The following is a 25,539-nucleotide window of genomic DNA, read 5'->3' on the forward strand; positions in this document are numbered from 1 at the left end:
GGAAGACCGTGAGTGTGAAACCTGCATTTTACGCGGGATTGCTTTTCCAACGCAATAGAGGTGGAAATGGGCTTCTCCACACAGCTCGCGCTGAACAGCGACGCAGTGCCAAACGCTGCTCCTCCTGCATGGACTCCACCACCGCATGTGAGTGATCATATATATTTTAATCACAATTTATGGTTAGGCTAAAGTTAATCCTCTGGGGTCGACAAACGCGTCGGGGCATTTTGCTGGATTTTTTCACATAGTGGCAAAATATGAATAATGCCTATAGAGAGCGCGCGCTATTGACATCAACTCGATAAAACTCATCAGATGCATATTTACGTCGTCTTGCGACCCTGTGAGCAAACTCTCCATTTTAGACATTCTGACAGCAGGTCTCAGGTGCACACCCTTCCGCTCACGGTTCGTCCCCTCTATCTCCGCTGGGGTCTGCCCACTTTTCCAGCATTTTTCAAATATTGCCAGTGGGTGGAGTCAGGCTCTGACCAGGGGTTTAGTTACCCTTTAAAACTGCAGTGAACCAAAGACAGTCTCAAAAACACGCTTTGAAATCGCTGGTGTTTCTGACGTCACAAACTACCTTGTAACCAATCAGATCAACGAGTGATCATCAACCAGTGGATCTCTGAGTGAGTGAGTGAGTGGAGGCGGGGCTCATTTAAATATTCATACAACAGCGCATACTAAATGAGGCAAGTGTGTCGAGTTACATTCAAGATATTTTAAGGCATGAAGACATTCTTTCAAAGATTTTTTTTTTTAAATATGTCGTTTTGTTGATCAAAGATGAGTTTAATTAATAAAATTATTGACTACAGGGGGACTTTGAAGAAAGAAATGTGATCACTAACTTGTAAGACTAGTCTTATCAGTTTATGCAACCGGACCCTGTTCATTATCAGGGTGTGGGAGATTCATTTGAGAAATGAGAAATCAAATGAGAAATCATTTGGCGCAGTGATATGAAACTGTAATGCGGTCAAAACCAGCTGGAACTACTTTAGTCCTGCGTTTCCCTGAAAATAACTGCACACCTTAGAACGTTCGTCAACCAATCAGATTCAAGCATTAAGCAGCCAAAGGAGAGACCGCACTTTTTCGTTTTTACTATTATTTATTTTTACTCAGTCTACAAATCGATTTGCCATCTTTTTCAAACATGTGACAACAGTAACAGTGCAATTAGAATATATAAAAAAATAGAAAACTCTCTCTCTCACACACTCTCTCACTCTCACTCTCTCTCTCTCTCTCTCTCTCTCTCTCTCTCTCTCTCTCTCTCTCTCTGCATCACACACACCACCCATTGTGCCGGAGAGTTTTCCCGAATCATCAGATGACCGAGTCTCTTCTCCTCTCCGTTCGTTCGGCTTCAGCTTCATCATGAGTCGCGTCGCGTTGAACATCAGCGTCGCGTTTCTCCTCCTCCTGTCGCGATGCTGCGACGCGAACCGCAAACTCCTGGTGTTTCTCATCGATGGATTCCGTTATGATTACATGGACGATTTACAAAACCTGCCCGGATTCAGAGAGATCGTGGAAAACGGTGTAAAAGTGGATTATCTCACTCCAGATTTCCCCAGTCTGTCCTATCCAAACTATTACTCTCTCATGACAGGTGAGTCTTACCTACTTTTAGTTTATTTTTCCAACAAATGCAATCATAAATAGCCTACTTCGGTAACACTTTACAATGAGGTTCATTACTTAACATTAGTTAATGTTAATTTCAACATTTAGAAATATTTGATTAAAATCTTGTTAACATTATTTAATGCACTGAACTAACTTGAACAAACAATGAACAGCTGGATTTTTATTAACTATCATTAACAAAGATTAACAAATACAGTAACAAATGTATTGCTAATGTTTATTTCATGTTAGTTTATACAAACAGTTTTTCCTTTATAATGTAGTAAACTGAGATATTATGAACTCTTGGAGCTTTTGATTATTCCCATATGTGTTTGTGAAGAGCCTTGTGTGCAAACATAATCATGGTACACCTTTATAAGGCTTCAGCACTAATGCAATCCTTATGTGAGATTTTATACACTCTTATAACAGTGTAAAGGTCCTTAGAGCAACTCTCTCTGTAGAACAACAGCGATTTATTGGATCTGAGATCTGCTCGGTGATTATTGTTGGAATGGGGAACTGATAACAGACCTGGGGCCTTACATAAACATAGCCATTATGTTAAGACTGTGTATTGATAACTAGTATGATCAACTAGGTGTTTTAGTGTTAGGGGTAATCAGTCTTACTGTTCGGTGTCAAATTAGACCAGTCTATGTTTTTATGTTGCTGACTTTAAAGAGTTATTAACAGTCTTAAAGAATAAAATTGGATGACTAACTTGCAAGACTTATGCAACTGGCCACTTCCTTTCTCCACAATGACTACAGAAACGGCTCACTCTCGCTGAGATGCACATCAATGTCAGAAAGTAAACCAGCAGATGGAAATATCTGAGTACATTATTTTCATTTTTAAAAATTATTAATTGTTGAGACAATTTTTTTTTTGTTAGTTTATTTTTGTAGGCCTATTATTTAGACTATAGGGTATATATATATATATATATATAGAGAGAGAGAGAGAGAGAGATGCACCAATCCACATTTTTTCACTTCCGATCCGATCCCGATACCTGAATTTGGATATCGGCCGATACCGATACTATTCCAATACCAGCTGTGTTTGCTTTAATATTATTATTATTATTATCATTGTTGTTGATTTTATATGATGCTGAAATAAACTCCTCTCAACAGGCAAGTATGATATGTACGTATGTATTGCATGTCCCAAAAAGCAACGAGGTAAGTATAAGGTCTGAAAAGGAAGTCAGAAAAACAGGAAATCCTGTAAAAAAAAAAAAAAAAAAAAAAAAATTCCAGTTCTGAAAACAAATATGCAACTGTAAGGGTTTCAAAATGATTGTCATGTCAATATTTATTGCATTCCCAAAATGTCAAATACTTGAGTCTTGAAATATAAGAAAAGTGCAAGTGTACACACACACACACACACACACACACACACACACACACACACACACACACACACACACACACACACACACACACACACACACACTATCAATAAAACAGTGTGCATCTGAACAGCACAAATCAAGTACACTGGCTCTTGTAGCATCAACAAATCAAGGTTTTAAAATGTCAAATATTTGAAATATAAGAAAAGTGCAATAACTGTAAACATCTTACACACACACACACACACACACACACACACACACACACACACACACACACACACACACACACACACACACACACACTATCAGCACAAATCAAGTAAAGTATGAGGTTTGGCACTGAAGATGACCTAGATTAAGCTTAACGCCAGAGTCTAACTATTCCTTTAAAGTATAAGACTCAGAAAGTTAACACTGAGGGAGTGATGTAGTGTTCAACAAATCTCACTTAAACATTGGCAGGTTCTTTTTGAGGAGTATGAGCATTTCTGCTCTCTCTGCTGTCAGACGATTCCTCTTTTCATCCACGATATTGGATGCCGTGCTAAACAGTCTTTTGCTCTCCACACTGGTTGAAGGCGCCATTACTTGGACCAGCTTCCATGCGAGCGACATTTTCTGCTGGCTCTGCGTCCGTTGCCCCTGCTTCATCCGCTGATGCCCTGAGCAGTGCTCGCTCCATCTTCTCAAGCTCTCGTGTCAGGAGAGCCTTCGCCCTCCTGGCAGTTTCTTCACCCATAAAGAATCTGACTGACACAAAAATTAAATAGGTTGAGTACAACTTATTTGTTGCTGCTGCAAGAACCCAGCCTGCATGCATGTACACAGCCATACACAGCCACACACAGACACACACACACACACACACACACACCTCCCCCTTATCCAATTCATTGTAGTCAAGTAAAGTCAAGTCATCTTCATTTATATAGACCTTATGCGCCAGAGAAACGAGGGCGCCGCCATCTTTAGAATATTGTCTTTTAACTTCCATTTTTGCGGTCGCTCTGTGTATCTCTATGGCGCTGCTGTCCAGGAGTAATTCGCTTTTGAAGTGGATTTGCTTAATGTAAAGTTAACTAAAGTTATCATGAGGACTGTAATGTTTAAAGCAGATGACTTAACTAATGTCAGTCAACTGAGCCGTTCATTAATAAACACGCAGAATCGCTGTGAAAATACAGACTGGAAGTCAAAAGACAACGAGCGCGGCGCTGAAAAGAGGCGGGGCTACAGAAGGTCTATAGCGCTTTTAACAATGTAGATTGTTCCAAAGCAGCTTTACATTGATAATAGGAAATTTAAAGTAGTGTTTTGGCTTTATAGCAGCTCTAGAATAAAGTTATTGTTGTTTGATTGATTCACTTCCGTCGCAACGATCATTAGTTATTAACTTAGGGGCTGCTAACACAACACCGTTTTAACAGAAAACTCTTAAGTTCTTTCTGTGCAAGCTTCAAAAACGCGAACAATGGCGTGCACATGCACATTACGAGTTCAGTCTAAAGGTGTGCGAGTTTGAATATATGTGCGCAGGCGTGTAGTCCTTCCCTACACATCAACCCTCAACAAACTACTTGTCTGGCCTTAAAATTAAAAATACAGAATTTTTATCGCTTCCATGTAGCCACGCGAACCAGAATTATCCCGACAACGCTTTATCTGTAGAGAGGTAAAGGGAGGGGAGGCCACATTAACTATCAATCAACATGTAGTTTTGGTTTAGCAGGATTTAACTTTTTCAGTTTTAAAACTTAGCCAACATTAATAAAAAGGACATTGATAAAAAGATGACTCACCTATCCTCGTATCGAGCGTCCACTAAAGTGGCAACAGCGTAGAGGGGTTCACTTTCGATGCTGCTGAATTGCCTGCTGACAGCTTGGAGGAGCGTGCTTTTCATTGTTTTGATGCCGCTGTCTGTACTGTTCTCCTCGGCGAGCAGGCGTGTTAAAACCATAGACTGTAAAAAAATATGGACGTAGTGTCCGTGACGTCACCCGTACGTTTCTGAGGACCGTTTTTGAAGCCTAAAGTGGGCGTGGCCGACCGTCGCCATCTTTGCAGCGCGTCACTCCCAAATTAATTTATTTTTACAGTCAGACAATGAGCTGAGGTAACGTGACGGCTAACAGACAGCAGACAAACGGCTAATGATGACTAATGACCACAGCAGCGGGAATCCACCTGTCACTCAAAAGTGGACACACCCTTAATTATGCAGAACTTTAAGGCTTAATATAATTTAAACGAATGAGTTATAAAAAAATTCACCCCCCTCACAGTCGTCATGAAGGGCAAAATTAGCTTTATAGACCAAAACCACTTTTTGCTCCAGGCTGTAAACATGTTATTTTCTGCTGTAAAGTTGGGCATTTTAACATGGGGGAGATGCAGATTTGACTCACTTCTGCAGCCAGCCTCAAGCGGCCAGTCGATGAATTGCCGTTGAATTCACTTCCGTGTTGGTTTCAAGAGAGAGACGGGGAGGTTGCCGCTTGGTTAAAACGCATGGGCGTCAGTTTGGTTTGAAATGTGCTTGGGACAGAGAAGTACATTAGGAAGTACATTTTCAGAAGTGCTGGGTATCAATGACACATTCATTTTTTTTTCTCTTTCGCGCAGGTCATGTTTTGAAAGACTATGTCCTGTAGCTTACTAATGTAAATAAATAAAAATGTATACAAAAATGTGATGATGTCCGACTCATTTTATGAAGAAGAAAGCCTTAAGTTTTCAAAAAGCATTAGACTATGACCCACTATTCTGCTTCATAAGTGCCATGTTGACAATATGACATGACGTGGTTTAATGAACCTAAACAACGATCACCAAATTTCTCTCTCATATTGCTCCTCATAACCACTGAAAACTGTCTAAATCTAACCGAAAGTCCAATTATTATGGACGTTAAGTTAAAAGTGGTGGGTACAAAATCCTCGAAGGGCTCCAGCACCGTTTCTGTTTTTTCCAGCAAACCCCACTCGTTGGCTGACAGTGTTGCCGGCAAGTTGTGGTCGGCAGCGTATGCACCGAGAGGTCGCTTCTCTTTCAGAAGGCTCTTAATCATATAGAAGGAGCTGTTCCATCTCGTTTGAACATCTTGAACAAGACGAGTTGGGGTGGTCGTGGTTCCCGCACCTTGCATTTCATGCTGCAGGTCTTCCAAGCGAGACTGTGCGAGAGTTGTGAATGCTTGAAATGTGCTACGATCTTCCTGCTGTTTGCTAATGCATCACTAACGCTGCGCTGTGACATTAGTCCCTTGTGCACAACGAGCTGTAGCCTAGAAATCTAGACGCACCGTAGCGGCAGCAAAATTTATTTTTAAGTCAGGGTAGTCTGGCAACTCTGTTGACTTTCGAGCTGGAAAACCAAACTCTAGTCAGGCCAATCAAATCGTGTATAGAGTCGGTGGGCGGGCTTTACATAATGACGACAGAATTGTGACGGTTCCTCGTGAATTCCCTGCTACTTGAAAACAAAGAATGGCTGCTGCTGGCGAACAGTCTTTCCAATCGGCTTTGTCCGTGACTCTGGGGGACTTGGAGTTAAGCTTTTCTTTGAGACTTAAGTCATTCTTAAAACAGGAAGATGTGTTCGTAGTTTTGCCGGCCAGATACGGCAAAAGTTTAATCTATCAACTAGCTCTGCTGTTGGGAAAACGCTCTGGTTGGTTGTAGCGCTGTCCTATTGCGTGCAGAGGGAATTTGAAAGACAGCCGTTTATCCCGCCCCTCGGATTGAGCCCTGACAATGATGAGTTGCCAGACCAAACATCTTGATTTAGGTCTGGCTTGCCAGGCTAAACGATTGTAGCTCGGTTGTGTGAACCCCTGCACTTTTTTACCTGAAGTACCGCACTACAGAGGCCATGTGTATCTGAGTCAACCCAGTGCACTGTAAGGCTTATCAGCGACACTGGGCAGACATCTGAAGTCCAAATATCTGTAGTAAAGCTCAGGGCTGGAAGGGCTGGAACAAGAAATGTACATCAACTTTGGCAGGTCATCTGTGTCTCTTCCTCCTGCTCTCATCAACAGCCAGGCTGTGGATCAGGTAGAGAACTACAAATACCTGGGGACGGTCATTGACAATAAGTTGCGCTTTGAGTCCCAGGTAGATGCTGTCTGCAAAAAGGCTCATCAACGTATGTACTTTTATCAGACACTTAGAAATTTTAACCTGGATACTACTTTTATGAAAATGTTTTATTCCTGCTTTATTGAATCAATTCCCTCTTGGAGAAGCAAAAGAACCGTCTTAATGATGTCGTCAAAGTGTGTAGTAAAATTGCTGGAATTGCCTTAAATGACCTTAGCGAGGTGTACAGGGTCAGATGTGTGAGGAAGGCTAAGGCTATCATTGCTGACCCTTCTCACCCCTTGTGCCAAGAGTTTTACTGCTTCCTTCCGGGCGTTGTTATAATGTTCCACGGTGTAACACCAACAGGTTCAAAAAGTCCATGATCCCCAGAGCGATTAGTCTTTTAAATGAATGAGTATATTTAATGTATTATTTTATTATGTGTTCTTTGTTTTGTGTTGATGGTATGTTGTATGTGACTGCTGGCTGTAAACTAAATTGCCCCATGGGGGATAATAAAGCTTAAACTAAACTAAACTAAACTAAACTAAACTAAACTAAACTAAACTAAACTAAACTCCTTTTAACTTCTCAGCTAGGTTGACACTCGGCTGTATAGTTCAGGTAGCGCAGTCTCTGATAAATATATCCTGGATGGTAAACTGTACCGTGGCTGCAAGTGTTCAATCCGGCTGCGAAATCCAGCGTTTCCCACCACTGATGGTCATCGAGTACGATGAAGTTGAGCAACTTCTCGGTAATTCCTTTAGCCTTTACGTTGTTTGCCTGGGGCCGGTTTCACAAAGCTATTTTAGACCGGTCTATAGTGTTAGAAAGTCTAAAGTTCGCTCATAGACTAGTCTAATGCAAGTTAGACTGTTTCACAAAAATAAAGACTGACTTAATTTAGACCAAAAACATTAGATACCTCTCACCCCCAGGCTAATTTAGGTCTAAGACTCTGTTACCTTGGCAACCAGCAGTAACAATCACTTACATTACAAACTGCCAAAAGAAAAGGGAAAATGGCTCATAATTTAAACATTTCTTCTTGTTACTACATTCCCAAGTAAAATCTCCTTGTAACTGTTAGGGCCGTTACATAGTCAACGCGAGCAACCATCGACGCGCTCCCTTTCATACGCAAGCGTCACTGGCGATGCGTGAAATGCAATACACCGTGACTGCTCAAACGGGGTAGTAGAGTCATAGTGAAGTCATAGCTCTGAATGCCCGTCTATTTCACTTCAAACGCTCGCTTTATACGCGCGCGAATGGATTTAAAATGTTCAAGCGTCGAACTAGACGCGAATTTGACGCTCTATTCGCGTTTGGTGTGAACGCTGCATAATAACAGGCTGCGATGTCAAGATTGCAATGCTGGAATGTGTGTGTGTGTCAGAGAGAGAGAGAGGCACGGGCGCGATCGAACAGTGGAAACATAAAAACATACTCCGTCATTTATACTCCTCCAACAAACACATATTGTCCGCTGGGGTAAACTGCACCGAGCGGTTGAATGCGCTTACTCGATCCGCCATGTTTTTTGTTTTGAAAAGTGTCTCATTTTACCCAGAATGCATTGCAGTGTAGTCCTACTTAAGATAGTCAGAGTCTTAAGTGCTTTGTGCAACGGTCTGATTTAGATGTCTATCTGAAGTCTGACTATCTACTATATCTAAGCCATTGTCAAAGTCTATCTTTGTGAAACCGGCCCCTGGAGTTTACCTTGCTTCTGGAATGACTCCAGAAGTGATTCCTGACGGCACCCATTGTCTTTCTGGCCCCTGGCTAAAAAATCCTTGTGCTCTTTAACCTGGTGCTTTTTTAAATGTTTGATTGCGTTCGTTGTGCCTCTCTGAATTACAGCTTTGCAAACATTGCTTTTTGCTGTCTTGCTCTGCTGTGTTTCCAGTTTGAAGTATTTCCACACAGCGGACATGTTGGCCAGCCACAATGCTGCTCAATGCTATCCTGCTAGCTGGCTGCAAACTGCGGAATGGATTTCCTGAGCGGGGGCGTGTTTCATAACTCTGTGTCTCATTGAGCCGCACCTCTGTTCAGGAAATCCATTCCACAGTTTGCAGCCAGCTAGCAGACTAGCCGACGGGAATCACTTTTGGAGTCATTTCAGCAGACAACGTTAAAGCTCAGACATGGCTCATGGATATCTGATATCTCCGCAGGTTGGATCAGGAAAATCCGATACGTGAATTAGGCTGGTATCGGTCCCGATAACGATACTGGATCGGATCGGCCCCATCCCTATATATATATAAACACTTTTGTTTTTGCCCCCATTTTTCATGAGCTGAACTCAAAGATCTAAGACTTTTTCTATGTACACAAAAGGACTATTTCTCTCAAATATTTTTTAAATCTGTGTTAGTGTCATGATTCTTGTCTTGTGTTCCACTTGTTTTGTGTGTTCTTTTGTCATTTCCTGTCTTGTGCTGAGTTTTGTAGTCCTTTGTAGTTTTTCTAGTTTATTAGTATCCCCAGGTGTTTCTCATTAGCCACACCCCCTTGTTATCTTGTTTAGCTTGTTGGTCCCTGTGTATTTATAGCCCTTGTGTTTCACTTGTTACTTTGTCAGTTGTTGTACGTGTATGGGTCCTTCTAGTTCGGTCCTGCTCGTGGTTTTGTTTCTTTGTCCTTCGTGTTCTTTATTATATGTACTACATGTTTCTCTATTAAAATCCTGCAAATAGATCCTCGCTTCCGCCTGCTTTCTCCAGCATTGTTACAGAACAACTGACCAAACTATGGATCTAGCAGGGATTATCCGGGACCCACTGAGCAAAATTTGTTCTATTTTTCAAGATGATCGCAGCATCGAAAGTTATGTGGAGGAGTTCCTTTCTTACAGTCATCTCGTTCCTGGGAACAAGGCTAGGCTGAAGGACTGTTTCTGGAGTGGACTAGAACAGGACATCAGCTTAAATTTACCAGAGGAAGACCCCAGCTGGACCCTGGTACAGTACATTGACTTTGTCCTGCAGTTTTGTGGTTCCCCCTTCACTGTAGGGGAGGTAGAGACTGTTCACGTCGCTTCTGCTGATCCAGAGACTGTTCACGTTGCTTCTGCCGATCCAGAGACTGTTCACGTCACTTCTGCTGATACAGAGCCTTCACCGCTGGTTCCGTCCAGCACCGAGCCCTCTTCACCGCTGGTCCCGTCCAGTTCAGAGCCCTCTTCACCGCTGGTCCCGTCCAGTTCAGAGCCCTCTTCACCACTGGTCCAATCCAGTTCAGAGCCCTCTTCACCGCTGGTCCCGTCCAGCACCGAGCCCTTCATCGCTGGTTCCGTCCAGCACCGAGCCCTCTTCATCGCTGGTTCCGTCCAGCTCAGAGCCCTCTTCACCGCTGGTCCCGTCCAGCACAGAGTCTTCTTCGCCGCTGGTTCCGTCCAGTTCAGAGCTCTCATCGCTGCCCAGCTCCAAGCCCTCTTTGCCGCTGGTCCTGCCCAGTTCAAGGCCCTTTTCATCGCTGGTCCAGGACTCATTACCGGGGAGCCTCCCCAAGAAAATTTTTTGGGGGGGCAATACACCTCCGGACCAGTCTGATCCGCCAGGACCGCCAGAGGGGTGGTCTCCTGTTCCACCGTGGCCGCCCAAAGGGTCGTCTCCACCGTGGCCGCCCGAGGGGTCGTCTCCACTGTGGCCGCCTGAAGGTTCGTCTCCGCCCTGGCCGCTCGAGGGGTCGTCTCCACTGTGGCCGCCCGAAGGGTCGTCTCCACCGTGGCCGCCCGAGGGGTCGTCTCCACTGTGGCCGCCTGAAGGTTCGTCTCCGCCCTGGCCGCCCGAGGGGTCGTCTCCACTGTGGCCGCCTGAAGGTTCGTCTCCGCCCTGGCCGCCCGAGGGGTCGTCTCCACTGTGGCCGCCTGAAGGTTCGTCTCCGCCCTGGCCGCCTGAAGGTTCGTCTCCGCCCTGGCCGCCTGAAGGATCGTCTCCGCCCTGGCCGCCTGAAGGTTCGTCTCCGCCCTGGTCGCCTGCACAGCCTGCTCCGCCCTGGTCGCCTGCACTGCCTTCTCCGCCCTGGTCGCCTGCACTGCCTGCTCCGCCCTGGTCGCCTGCACTGCCTGCTCTGCCCTGGTCGCCTGCACTGCAGTCAAGTCAATGTTCCATGTTGACTTGACTTGACTTGACTGCCTGCTCCACCCTGGTCGCCTGCTCTGCCCTGGTCGCCTGCACTACCTGCTGCGCCCTGGTCGGTTGCACTGCCTGCTCTGCCCTGGCCTCCCATCTTGCCGCAGTCTCCAGGTCCTCTGCCATTCCACGGACCTGGCCCTCCATCCCTCCCCCGTTCCACCTCTGCTCCACCACCCTCCTTGACATTTATTTATTTATTTTTTGTGGAGTGTCTGGAATTCACTCCTTAAAGGGGGGGCTCTGTCATGATTCTTGTCTTGTGTTCCACTTGTTTTGTGTGTTCTTTTGTCATTTCCTGTCTTGTGCTGAGTTTTGTAGTCCTTTGTAGTTTTTCTAGTTTATTAGTATCCCCAGGTGTTTCTCATTAGCCACACCCCCTTGTTATCTTGTTTAGCTTGTTGGTCCCTGTGTATTTATAGCCCTTGTGTTTCACTTGTTACTTTGTCAGTTGTTGTACATGTATGGGTCCTTCTAGTTCGGTCCTGCTCGTGGTTTTGTTTCTTTGTCCTTCGTGTTCTTTATTATATGTACTACATGTTTCTCTATTAAAATCCTGCAAATAGATCCTTGCTTCCGTCTGCTTTCTCCAGCATTGTTACAGTTAGTGAGCACTTCTCCTTTGCCGAGATAATCCATCCACCTCACAGGTGTGCCTTAGGCTGTCCACAATAAAAGGCCACTCTAAAATGTGCAGTTTTACTGTATTGGGTGATGGGGGTGGGTGTGGGGGGGGGGGTGTTGTTGATTGTGGCCTGTGGAACACAGATACTCTGTGTTCGGGCCAATTACCAAGATCAGAGCCCTCTCCCCGGACAGCACGCCAAATACGTTTACCAATTTAATCTCTCCGACTTATTTGTAAGTGTGAACTCGTGAACACAGATATAGACAGATTTGTGAAAAATATTTGAGAGAAATAGGCCTTTTGTGTACATAGAAAAATTCATAGATCTTTGAGTTCAGCTCATGAAAAATGGGGGCAAAAACAAAAATGTTTATAATTTTGTTCAGTGTATATATATATATTGAGTTCTGTTCAGTTTGAGTTTCTCAGTTAATCTTCTAACCTATGAATCACTTCCTGGCATATTTGCATTAAATTAATTCGTGAAGGAAAATTTAAACTTTCATTCCATTTTGCACAAGCATATTTGCTAATTTGAGTGTTGCTGAATCACATGATGATACTGTGCTGTCTCAGGGTTGCCAAGTCCACGGTTTTCCCCAAATTTTGGGTAGTTCACCCAAAAATGAAAATTCTGTCATTAATTACTCACCCTCATGTCGTTCCAACCTCGTAAGACTTTCATTCATCTTCTTTATTTACAAAATATTATATCGCATTCACGCAACCACATCCGCTCTCGTGTCAACACATGCGTCGCAGATGAATATTTTGTAAATAAAGTGGTAAATTATGTTTTTTTGTGCTCACATTGCTTCATAAAATTGAGGTTGAACCACTGGAGTCACATGGGTTACTTTAATAATGTCTTTACTTCCTTTCTGGGGCTTGAAAGTGGTAGTTGCGTAGCCTGTCAATGGAGGGACGGAAAACTCTCAGATTTCATCAAAATAATCTTCATTTGTGTTCTGAAGATGTTCATATGTTCCTAATGTTTGATTAGTACTATAGTGATTAGTTGAATTGTGTGTAATGCTGTAAAATGTGTATTTAGTCACGGGAGTGGCATATTTCTAGTTGAGATATTGTGTTCTTTGGGCTGATCTCCAACACACGCTTTGACCCGCAGCGTTCACAATCCCAGCCGACGCTTCAACGCTTTGCTGATGCTGGTGTTTTGTTTGAGCACATTCCCCTCGCCACAAAGCTTCAGAAGATCGTGTACTCCAGCTTTCACAGAGAAATCAAACACTACTGAGAGCAAAGCTGTGCAACGAATAACATTCATTAATGCCAATAACAATATTTATTTTAAAAAAAGAAATTAAGCTTTTGTTTAGCAAGGATGCATTAAACTGATCAAAACTGAGTGTTTATTTCAAATAAATACTGTTCTTTTGAACTTTCAGTGCATCAAATAAAAATGATCCATTTCCACAAAAATATGAACTGTTTTCATTATTGATAATAATCATAAATGTTTCTTGATCATCAAAATCATCATATTAGAGTGATTTCTAAAGGATCATGTGACACTGAAGACTGGAGTAATGATGCTGAAAATGACAGGAATAAATTACACTTTACTATATATTCACATAGAAAACAGCTGATTTACATTATTATAATATTTCACAGTTTTTACTGTATTTTTTAATCACATAAATGCAGCTTTGGTGAGCAAAAGAGACTTCATAATTCATATGTAAACGTGCATGAACTACTTGTTGAGTATCATAGAGTATTTGTGATTTATTAATGGAAGTTCTTTGGGCTGTAACTCGCAGGGTTGGCCAAAGGTTCTTGACGCTCTGATGGTTTTATAGCCGGTTTGGTGTTATTAACGGAGTGCGTTCGTTTGTTTAATGTTTGCATTTCTTGGAAGCGCTGACCCTGCTCTTTGCACTGTGAACTTCTGTAGAGTCAGCGCTTCAGTTTAACATTACACTTTAAACATTGCAGACAGTCAAGCGTAATTAACAACATTAACATCTCAGAACTAATTAGAAATTAAAATTTCATGCAAAAGCCTTGCTGTGTGGTTGCTGTTGTGCGTTTTGGGTGATGTGGACTCTCTTTTAGTGTGTTTATGGGAATTTGTTGTCTTTTTAAATCAGATCCCTTGCAACCTCCTGTTTTTTCCATTAATTTCTCCCATAGGAATTTCAAAATAGTCTTTGTTAAAGCGTTATAAAACATGAACCTCACCTTCAAGGAGAATCACACCATTACAACAAAGCATTTGAAACTGGGACAAAAATGCAAAAGTACAAGACTGTGCTTTACACTTGTACACTATGCACTTATACACTATGCACTCAGCCGTGTATTGAATTAATTTTATAAGGCTATTTTGTCATTTAACATCGGCTTCCCTCCTCATTTACAGGACGCCACTGCGAGGTGCACCAGATGACTGGGAATTACATGTGGGATAAGGACACCATGAAGGAATTCCTGATCGGAACCAATCCGGACAGCCGGTTACCCCTGTGGTGGGACGGGTCCGAGCCGCTGTGGGTCACCATGCAGAAACTAGGGAAGAGAGTCTACATGTACTACTGGCCAGGTCAGTATGCCATCAGCGCGGGACCAGGGTTATTAAAATTAACTAAACGTATATATATATGAATTTTAAACAATACCCGTTCTTTGATGAACTTCCTCCTCGTTTAATTAGTGTTTCTCTTATAAGAGCTGCTGCTTTACATCAAAACAAGCTTGCAACGTTTTCAAGCGAAGCTTTCAAAAGATCCTCTTTGATCTCTCTCAAATGCATATTATTAACACATTAATATACATATAATCAACATATTATTATGTGTTTCTGTCCGTTCAGGTTGTGAAGTGACGATCCTTGGAGTCAGACCTACGTTCTGTGAGGAATACGTGTACAATCCTTCAGAGAAGAACCTGACCGACTCCATGGAGAATGCTCTCAATATGTTAAAGTAAGAGCACAAGCCTCCTCAGAAACCATTAAAGACGAGCGATCAAGCTTTTCTTCACATCTTCATCTTTCTTCAGTGTGTAATGTTGCTGTTTGATCATGACAAATCTCTGCAAAGTCACACAGTTCTTCTCTATATCAGTGTCAGTGTTTCTGAACTCCTTAAACGCCTCCATTGTAGTCTTGAGTTTCTTCCGGGAATGAACACGTCACAATATTCCTCATTATAATAATTAATGCGCAGAATAAAGGGGCGGGGCCTGGTTGAGTTAGTTAGTACTGTGTTAAACTGGCGGTTATGGTAAGGGGCGGGACATTTCCCAAACACACTCGAAGCGCTCGACCAATCACAACACACCGATCCAGCCGACCAATCAGAGCACAGTGTGCTTTTCAGAAGGAGGGGCTTCATAGAGACAGGAAGTAAACAGAGCGTTACTGACAGACTGGGAAGAGAGGAGCCGCAACAATGGAGAATATGAGGAGAATAATCAACATTCAAGCAGGAAAACCTGTTCTAGTAGAGCCTGAAACAACATCAAGACATAATAGATATTCGTTTTTTAGCTTTAGCTCAAAATTTGCATTTAGCAGCAGTTATAAGCATTAAAAACGCACACTCTCTCACTTCCGCTAAAATGGATCACGGATTTTTATGACATCACCAGCTTCAGCTTCTCATCACATCTTCTGTCCAATCAAATGCTCTCTAGAATCTAAAGCTCCACCCCCTTTGCTATAAACACCACCTGGCCGAAGTGACCATTAGCCGTGTTTCCATTACCCTTCAAATTGCGCAAATTGAAATTGCGAATTGAAAATATGACCAATGGAAACACGTCAATTTCGCAAAAACTCCCATTTATCTCAAAAAAGTTTTTCCGCTCACATGAGGGTTTTTTTCAGGCAATTTGAAAAAGAAATATTTCGCGAAACTGCAATGGAAACAGTTTTTGCGAATTTACAGTCACCTGACGTAGATGACGAGGTGTGTTTGGACAGAATACGAGACAGAGCTCTTTATTAAATTCATAAAAGACAAAATAATTACAGGAATACTGGATTCTAAACCTCAAATAAATGCCACAATCAAGACCTCGCAGCAGATCTGAGGGAGAAACACCCAGAAACTCCTCATATGTGCCGCTCACAGTATAATAAGGGTCGTTCCTTGCTATTAATGCTTAGAAAACACACCTACGTTTCCTTCCATTAATAATAATAATGGCCAGTGCAGTGGCTGGGATTAGTACATAAACCTACTAACATCCGTTGCCATGATTTTTGGGATGATTTTACTTATCACGAGAGGAAAAATTGAAGTTTTAGTCGCACAACATCAGTTAATGGAAACGGCATCATTTCGCAATAGTTTTTTTTCGATATTTAGAAAAAAAACGCAAAAGTTTTGCGCAAATCTGTAATGGAAACGCGCCTATTGACAGTCACGGAGCAATATGTGTAGCAGATGTGTGTTCGGTCACTCAAACACTCGAGTTTTATTCGTTTTTCCAACTGTAATGAAATGTCTGTGAGGTAAACTTAACACTATTGGCCAATTTGAAAAGGGGGAGGAGCAATTCATTATGTCCCGCCTTCGCTTCCTGTTTCAGTGGAAATTACGTCAACGCATCAAACAAAGTGCTCTTCAGTGGGACTTCAAGTGTGTTTGTTATAATCTGATGATTTGATTTGAATGTTTCCAACAGGAGCAATAAAGCAGACATGGCTGGCATTTATTATGAGAAGATTGATGTGGAAGGGCATCACTTTGGTCCCCGATCTCCTGAAATACAGCGAGCCGTCCACTCCCTGGACCAGGCCTTCCAGACTCTCAACCAGAAAATCAAGGTATTTTTAACAAGGGTGAACGAATGAAAGAACCACTTGAACATCTGGAACACATCTGTTTGTTTGTTTGTCAGGAGAAGAAAATGAGAGATGAAATAAACGTGGTGCTGTTCTCGGATCACGGCATGATGGAGCTCCAGTGGATGGAGAAGGTTATCGAGCTGGATAACTTCATTGACATGTCACACGTTATTAAGATGATGGACAGGGGGCCGGTGGTCAATCTGTGGCCCAAACAGGACAAGTTTGAGGAGGTGAGCTCAACCTGTGTGTGTGTTTTACATCAGACTCATGTTTACTCGGGACGACAAGGCCAAAAACAGCCCTTGCTTAAAAAAAAAAAAAAAAAAGATTAAACTGGGAAGGGTCACAGCACTTGCATATTGTTTGTTTAAAGGAACACGCCGACTTTTTGTGACTTTATCTTATTCCCCGTATCCCCCAGAGTTAGATAATTTCACACACACCCTTCTCATCTCCGTGCGTGCCGTAACTCTGTCTGACGCACACACCGCTAGCCTAGCTTAGCACAAAGACTGGAGGTAAATGGCTCCAGCTAGCATACTGCTCCCAATAAGGGACAATATATCGCCAACCTTTTCCTATTTACATGTTGTGATTTGTATAGTCACAGCGTGAGCAGATAACAAGGTCACATGAGACACAGCCATCTTCTAACCGTATACATACTGGGAACTATATTCTCAGAAGGCTTCTGCGGAGTGATCCGCCCGAGTAGCAGTGCTTCGCCTTCTGAGAATATAGTTCCCAGTATGTATATGGTTAGAAGATGGCTGTGTCTCATGTGACCTTGTTATTTGGACATGCTGTGACTATACAAATCACAACATGTAAATAGGAAAATGTTGGCGTTATTTTGTCACTTATTGGGAGCAGTATGCTAGCTGAAGCCATTTACTTCCAGTCTTTGTGCTAAGCTAGGCTAGCGGTGGGTGCGTCAGACAGAGTTACGGCACGCACGGAGATGAGAAGGGTGTGTGTGGACTTATCTAACTCTGGGGGATACGGGGAATAAGATAAAGTCACAAAAAGTCGGCGTGTTCCTTTAACTGCTTCTATTGCTCTCCCCATTTGTAAGTCGCTTTGGATAAAAGTGTCTGCTAAATGATTAAATGTCAGAATTCATTGCTCTTCAACCTATTTGGATTTAAACTTTAACTTTTTTCAGTGTGTAAATGACTGTATTCTTCAACATTGATGTTGAAAAACTACACATAGTAGAGATACTCAGTCCTGAATCTCATGAAACCCGTCAACAGAACATCACGTTTCAGAACAAATAAGAGATTATATTTTGTAAATTGAAAATAAAGCCTAGTGCTATGACCATAAAGATGTCTCTCGCATTTTGACATGAAAATTCACTCAAAAATCTTTTAATCTTTTAATTGTAAAATATTTATACATGATATTTGTTGAACTGCATTTAATTTTCTAAATTAGAATGATATATAATATAAATGAACAAAATATAATGATTATTATTATTTTACAAAACTCATGAAAGTCTCGTTCTTGCTACTATACTGTAAATATTATTTAAATTGTAAAATATTTATAAAATAAAATGATAATATAATATAAGAATAATTATTATATTAAAAAACACTCAGAAATCTTGTTCTCATTACTATACTGTGAAAAAAGGGAATATATTATTTAAATTGTAAAATATTTATAAATGGTGGAATTTCATTCATATAATATAATATCATATTTTTTAAATGACTAATGGGAAATACAAGATCTCAAAACATTTTGGTGTTTAGTATGAACTTAACTTATTGGCTTAACCCGATTGTGTGTGTGTGTGTGTGTGTGTGTGTCTGTGTGTGTGTGTGTGTGTGTGTGTGTGTCTGTGTGTGTGTTAACTCAGATATATCAGAACCTGAGCGCCGTGAACAACATGAATGTCTATAAGAAGCAGGAGATCCCGGAGCGCTTCCACTACAGGAACGGGCGGTTCGTGTCGACGCTGACGCTCGTGGCTGAGCCCGGATGGTTCATCACCGAGGTTACACACATTATTCTGTCCTCAGTCTGCCTCTTTATGGGCTTGTTTAATGATTGACACACACACACACACACACACACACACACACACACACACACACACACACACACACACACACACACACTCACTCACTCACTCACTCACTCACTCACTCACTCACTCACTCACACACACACACACACACACACACACACACACACACACACACACACACACACACACACACACACACACACACACACACACACACACACACACACACACACACACACACACACACACACACACTCACACACTCACACACATGTAGTGTTTTCATGTTTTATGGGGACTTTCCATAGACAAAATGATTTTTATACTGTACAAATTGTATATTCTATTCCCTTACACTAACCCGACCCCTAAACCTACCCATCACAGAAAACTTTCTGCAATTTCACATTTTCAAAAACAACATCACTTTTTTGATTTATAAGCCGTTATCCTCATGGGGACCAAAAAATGTCCAAGGATTTCGGATATTGCCATCCTTGTGGGGACATTTTGTCCCCATAATGTAGGGTTTACCAGGCCACTCACACACTCACACACACACACACACACACACACACACACACACATACACACACACACACACACACACACACAGCAGTTATACCCTACACCAAGGTCTAAGCTACGTCCTTGCTTCAGATTGCAGTTTCTGATTGGCTAAGAACACACATGTGACCCTGGATCACGTCACCAGTCTCGAGTCGCACGGGTTTATCTGTGGCAATAGCCAACTATACATTGTATGGGTCAAAATTATCGATTTTTCTTTTATGCCAAAAATCATGAGGATATTAAGTAAAGATCATGTTCCATGAAGATATTTAGTAAATTTCCTACAGTAAATATATAAAACATGTATTTCTGTGAGTGAATGCTGCACAATCGCCAACATAAATGAACAACTTTAAAGGAGATTTTCTCAATGTTTCCATTTTTTTGCCTCAGATTCCAGATTTACAATAGTCGTATCTCGACTAAATATTGACATATCCTAACAAACCATACATCAATGGAAAGCTTATTTAATTTCAGAAAAATTGCCCCATGTGACTGGTTTTGTGGTCCAGGGTCACATATAGTCTAAGCAAATGTCCACACATGGATAGATATGAGAGTATGTCGCCATTAGTCGAGATAGTTGTCACACATTCCTAGATCTCGGTCTGCGTGACCTCAGAGGTCAGAGAAAGGCGTCTTCGGGTCTGTTATCGCATGCCGAAGTGTCCCATAACTCCTATACTCCTACACACACACACACACACACACACACACACACACAACAGCACTAGAGAGTCGCAGTTTCTCCAAGGTTGACGAGAGCCTGAGCTAGCTATCACCAGGACAAACTGATAACACATTCCCTCCTCAGGAAGAAGTACAGACACTATTCACTTTAGTTTCTAGAGAAATACACACGAAAGAGGGACAGTTCTGTGATCAGGTGACGTCACGTATAGTAGAACCCGCAACCTTCACTCGTCAGCTAGACACAGATCATCAGGGGCCGGTTTCACAAAGATAGACTTTGACTGTGGCTTAGATGTAGTAGATAGTCAGACTTCAGATAGACATCTAAATCAGAATGTTGCACAAAGCACTTACGACTCTGACTATCTTAAGTAGGACTACACTGCAATGCATTCTGGGTAAAATAAGACACTTTTCAAAACAAAAAACATGGCGGATCAAGTAAGCGCATTCAACCGCTCAGTGCAGTTTACCCCAGCGGACAATATGTGTTTGTTGGAGGAGTATAAAGTTACAAGGACATTTTACTTGGGGAATTTAGCGGAGAATGTAGTAACAAGAAGAAATGTTTAAATTATGAGCCATTTTCCCTTTTCTTTTGGGTGTTTGTGATGTAAGTGATTGTTACTGCTGGTTGCCAAGGTAACAGAGAGTCTTAGACCTCAGTTAGCCTGGGGGTGAGAGGTATCTAATGTTTTTGGTCTAAATTAAGTCTGTCTTTATTTTTGTGAAACAGTCTAACTTGCATTAGACTAGTCTATGAGCGAACTTTAGACTTTCTAACACTATTGTAAGGTTTAGAAGTGGAGTTCATATTTCATATTGGAAAGTTGTAATGCTTAGAATTTAATATGATTTATATTTGAGTTAACATACTAGAAGTATATTTACAATGTTTAGTCAGTTCATTATTTACACATTTATGTGTTTACACAGTAAGGATATTCTGCTGAATCTGCCTCTCTGATTCACTCACGTTTATCTCAGTCTAAGTCCTTGCTTCTGATTGGTTAGTGACGTCACGTGAAAGGCTGTTGAAGGAAGTGTTGTTGTGGTGACGGTGTTCAGTAAAAGTGCCGCTTGAGAAAGTCTTCTGTCTCCATTCTGCTGTTTACTATCATAAAGAGTGATCTACCACCACATACCGAACTCTCACGTTACACTATAGACCGGTCTAAAATAGCTTTGTGAAACCGGCCCCAGGTCCACAAAACCAGTCACATGGGTCAATTTTTTGAAAATGGAGATTTATACATCATCCGAAATCTGAATAAATAATCTTTCCACTGATGTATGGTGTGTTATGATAGGACAATATTTGGTCGAGATATGACTATTGTAAATCTGGAATCTGAGGCAAAAAAATGGAAACATTGAGAAAATCTCCTTTAAAGTTGTTCATTTATGTTGGCGATTGTGCTGCATTCACTCACAGAAATACATGTTTTATATATTTACGGTAGGAAATTTACTAAATATCTTCATGGAACATGATCTTTACTTGATATCCTAATGATTTTTGGCATAAAAGAAAAATGTATAATTTTGACCCATACATGTATTGTTGGCTATTGCCACAGATAAACCCGTGCGACTCGAGACTGGTGACGTGATCCAGGGTCACACGTATGGACAACTCATGTTGAGGGTCACATCAGAATCAGCTGGTTAACACACTCAGCAAACATATGATTAAAAGTATATTTGAATGACTCATTGAATATAGAAATGATTTATGCAGAAGTCACTCATTACATATACATTGAAGCATCAGTGGATTCCAGCGGTAAAGCTTTGAAACGATCTATATGGTTAACAGCGCTGTATAAATGAAGGAGACTCGACTTATTTTCCGCCTGTGATCCGTTTATCTGGAGCTCTTCGCGTGTCGTTCAAAAATGACCGAATGTTTTATTTAATTTTTTTGTCAATGAAATGAAGTTTGATAATGTTTTTTATTTAATGCTTTGTATTTTTAGGGATTTTTTTTTTCAAACACTAAATTATATTTACGCTGTATTTATAATCCATTTATTAACTTTTTGACCTGAAAATTAAATTTCCAACTTAAATTGTCATAAATCTTGAATGCTTTAGTTTAGAACGACAGACTGAAGTGAAAAAAAGTTTTAAATACAATTATACAATTTAATTTTTTTTAAATGAAATATATATTTTCAAAATCACGTTTTACTCTAAAACTGCAAGAAAATCAAAGCCATGAATCTAAACAAGTTATGCTCCAAATCTGAGGTTAATATCTCAGTAAATGATCTTTCAGTGAGAGAGTGTTCGGCTGCAGTACCAAACGCTTCCACTAGAGGAAACTCGACTCATTCGTTTCTAATGCGCTCGTTTCTGACCGCGAGTGTAATGATTCCTGTCTTGTGTGGACTTTAGTCATTTCCTGTTCTGTGCCGTGTTTTGTTCTCCTTTGTAGGTTTTTCCTGTTTATTAGTCTCCCAGGTGTTTCTGATCAGACACGCCCCCATGTTATCATCTTGTTTAGCTTATCTGCCTCTTTACTTAAACCCTGTGTCTTGAGTTAGTGTTTGTGGGTTCCTGATCATGTTGTTGGTTGTTCTGTTCCCCAGTCCTAGTCTGTCTAGTTTTGAGTTTGTGTAAATAAATTACCGCTGCATGTGGATTCTGCTTCCTCTTGTTTCAACCGCATCGTTACCGCGAGGAGCTCAAGTGGGACTGTTTTTATCAGGACCATTTAACCTGTTCGAATCACATCCATGATTATTTGTGTGTGTGTGTGTGTGTGTTCACACAGCAAGTGCCAAAACCTTTACCAAGTTTCGCACCATTCCGATGAATAAAAAAATAAAAAAGTAACATTATTCGGAGCGACGAGCACCAGAGGGTTATTAATATGTTGCTTTTGTAGAACACGACCTCTGACAGGAATGTCTTCAGTCATGAATGATTCAGTCTTGCATATAAAGCCTCATTTCACCCAGAAACAACAGTCCTCCTCTCGTGTGCTTTCCTGAGATAACAGAGACACACACATGAGCTGGAGAAGAGCTAAACACACACATCCACACACTGATTCCTGCTGTCTCCACAGAATAAAGCCAAACTGCCCTTCTGGAAGAACGGCACGCGGGAGGCGGAGGGATGGCAGCACGGCTGGCACGGATACGACAACGAGTTCGTGGACATGAGGGGGTTCTTCCTGGCGCAGGGACCAGGTGAAGCTCAGACACACCAGAACCCTGATACATATATCGTTCATAATGATGTTTTTAAATAAAATATAAAATAAATGCAATAATACAATTAAATTAAAATAATTAAAATATTAAAGTATTTATTTAAAGTTTGCTGTCGTGTGTGTGTGTGTGTGCGTGCATCTATTATATAAACAAACATTTATGCGATTAATAGTGATTCATTGATTTGACAGCACTATTTTTTTATATTTTATTTTTTTATTATTTTAATGTAATTATATTATTGCATTTATTTTATTTACATAAGTTTGTTTAACACAAACTTTTATGTTAGACGCAATTAATTGCGATTAATCGATCTAATAGCACTACATTTTAATTAAAAATTTAAATATAAATAATACACACTACAACTCACGAACTTTTCATTTTTTTTTATTCAGCAAGGATGCATTAAATTGATCAAAAGTGACAGTAAATACTCTAATAATATTGTTAATGATATTTTTTTATATAAAACTGTTATTGATGTATTTAATTAAAATATTTAACATTTTATTTTAAAAATAGAAGTATTAATTTAATTTTTAACCTTTTTATATATATATATATAACTTTTTTTGAGGAAATTAATTTTTATTCAGCAGGGATGCATTAAATTGATCAAAAGTGACAGGTGAGATGTTTATAATGTTACAAAAGATTCTATTTGAGATCAATTTTGTACTTTCGATTCATCAAAGAATCGGTATCACAGTTTCCACAGAAATATGCATCAGATTCGGCACAACACTGATAATAATCATAAATGTTTCTTGATCATCAAATCCTCATATTAGAGTGATTTCTGAAGGATCATGTGACACTGAAGACTGGAGTAATGATGCTGAAGATTCAGCTTTGATCACAGGAATACATTACACTATATGCTGTAATTATATGCAAGAAAATATATATTCACTTAGAAAACAGCTGATTTACATTATAATAATATTTCACTGTTTTACTGCATTTTTGATCAAATAAAAGCAGCCCTGGTGAGCAGAGGAGACTTTTAAATGCCAGTGTGTATTTTTATATTTTAATTATTTTATATTGTTATTGTTGTAGAAATAAAACTATTTTAGTCTTGCAACTCATCAAATGATCACTTCGATATTTTTCCCAGACTTCAAGACGAACTTCCGCGCCGGTCCCATCCGTACAGTAGATGTGTATAATGTGTTGTGTAAGACGCTGGGGATCGAAGCGCAGCCGAACAACGGCACATGGTCTCGGGTCGAGTGTATGATGAAGAGCTCGGCTTCTGCCGTTCGAGCCGCTTCGACCTCCGTATGCCTGATGATGATGATGATGATGATAATGTACTAGAATATCTGGAAACACATCAGATACAGTAAACACTGATTTTATGCCTTAGCGTGTGCCATAGGCTCAGAGAAATGCCAAGAAAACCTGTTTTTGCTGCACTGCCTCTATTTTTGAGTTGAAGAAATTATGTTGTTGGATAAACCAATTTGCACATTTTTACTGAAATTTGACCTGAGGTCAAAGATTTATATTTTTAGTAAAATATGAGCTTTTATTATGTAATTTCATTCATTTTCTCCATCTGTTGTTTCTGTCTTTTAAACATTTATTTTAGTTTTATTTTATTTTCTGATAACTGTAAAATGGCTAGTGTGTCCTCTCTCAAGATATGTGCTGTTTTGAATGTAAGGCATTGTATTGTTATTATTTGTTTAATTTCTATAACATTATAGAATTATAACATTATATAATATTATATATAGATTATCCATTTTCCTTTAGTACAGGGTTTGTACTCATTTCCTTCACAATAAAATATTTTCTCAAGACTCAAAGTTTTTGTTATTTTACTACTACATTTGTTCTTTCACATTTATTGTAATTTACTCGGGGACTCTTATTCTGTATTATGTGCTTTTACAGCAGCGTTTGACAACGCCACCTGCCGGTCTGTCTGTGAACTTCAATGAGCTCACGGTTTAATGTTATTCATTATAATATTTTCAACTTTATTTTCACCTTATTGCTACTTTATGTATTTATTTATAAAAATTACTTTAATGATGAGTTTCTCTTAAGGTTTTAGTTAATATTTTTGAAGGCTTAACTTTGAATAAACTTTGAACACATCGATGATGTCCTTCTGTTTATTATAAGCGTGCGCTGCAGTTTTCGCGCTTTTTAAAGCAAGAAGGATTCTGATTGGCTGTCAATGTTTGTATCGTTCATCAGCGGGAAAAATCGTTATGATTCCAATGGTATCGTTTCTCTGAGCCGTTATTGTTACAGTTGTGGTGTAAACTCTGCTATTC

The 25,539-nt window shown here is 40.6% G+C and overlaps 1 protein-coding gene across 1 annotated transcript; it reads left to right on the forward strand.

Moving 5' to 3' along the window:
• The first annotated feature begins 1,320 nt into the window (after positions 1-1,320).
• enpp6 (ectonucleotide pyrophosphatase/phosphodiesterase 6) lies at positions 1,321-25,056 on the forward strand. Its single transcript, XM_081382071.1, has 8 exons — positions 1,321-1,627; positions 14,267-14,446; positions 14,717-14,828; positions 16,537-16,678; positions 16,753-16,932; positions 18,576-18,713; positions 23,092-23,215; positions 24,366-25,056. Exons 1-8 carry the CDS (start codon positions 1,393-1,395, stop codon positions 24,566-24,568), a joined length of 1,314 nt encoding a protein of 437 aa, XP_081238197.1. The 5' UTR covers positions 1,321-1,392; the 3' UTR covers positions 24,569-25,056.
• The last annotated feature ends 483 nt before the right edge of the window (positions 25,057-25,539 follow it).

Source organism: Scardinius erythrophthalmus (genome assembly GCF_964197995.2).
Source record: "Scardinius erythrophthalmus genome assembly, chromosome: 13".
Lineage (NCBI taxonomy): Eukaryota > Metazoa > Chordata > Actinopteri > Cypriniformes > Leuciscidae > Scardinius > Scardinius erythrophthalmus.

What these genes read in the sequence shown, in the direction of transcription:
- enpp6 (XM_081382071.1), top strand. Translation starts at nt 1,393, where the DNA reads ATGAGTCGCGTCGCGTTGAACATCAGCGTCGCGTTTCTCCTCCTCCTG. An exon ending in CCGGATGGTTCATCACCGAG is followed by an intron (nt 18,714 to 23,091) that starts GTTACACACATT and finishes CTGTCTCCACAG; the next exon opens with AATAAAGCCAAACTGCCCTT. An exon ending in CTTCCTGGCGCAGGGACCAG is followed by an intron (nt 23,216 to 24,365) that starts GTGAAGCTCAGA and finishes TATTTTTCCCAG; the next exon opens with ACTTCAAGACGAACTTCCGC.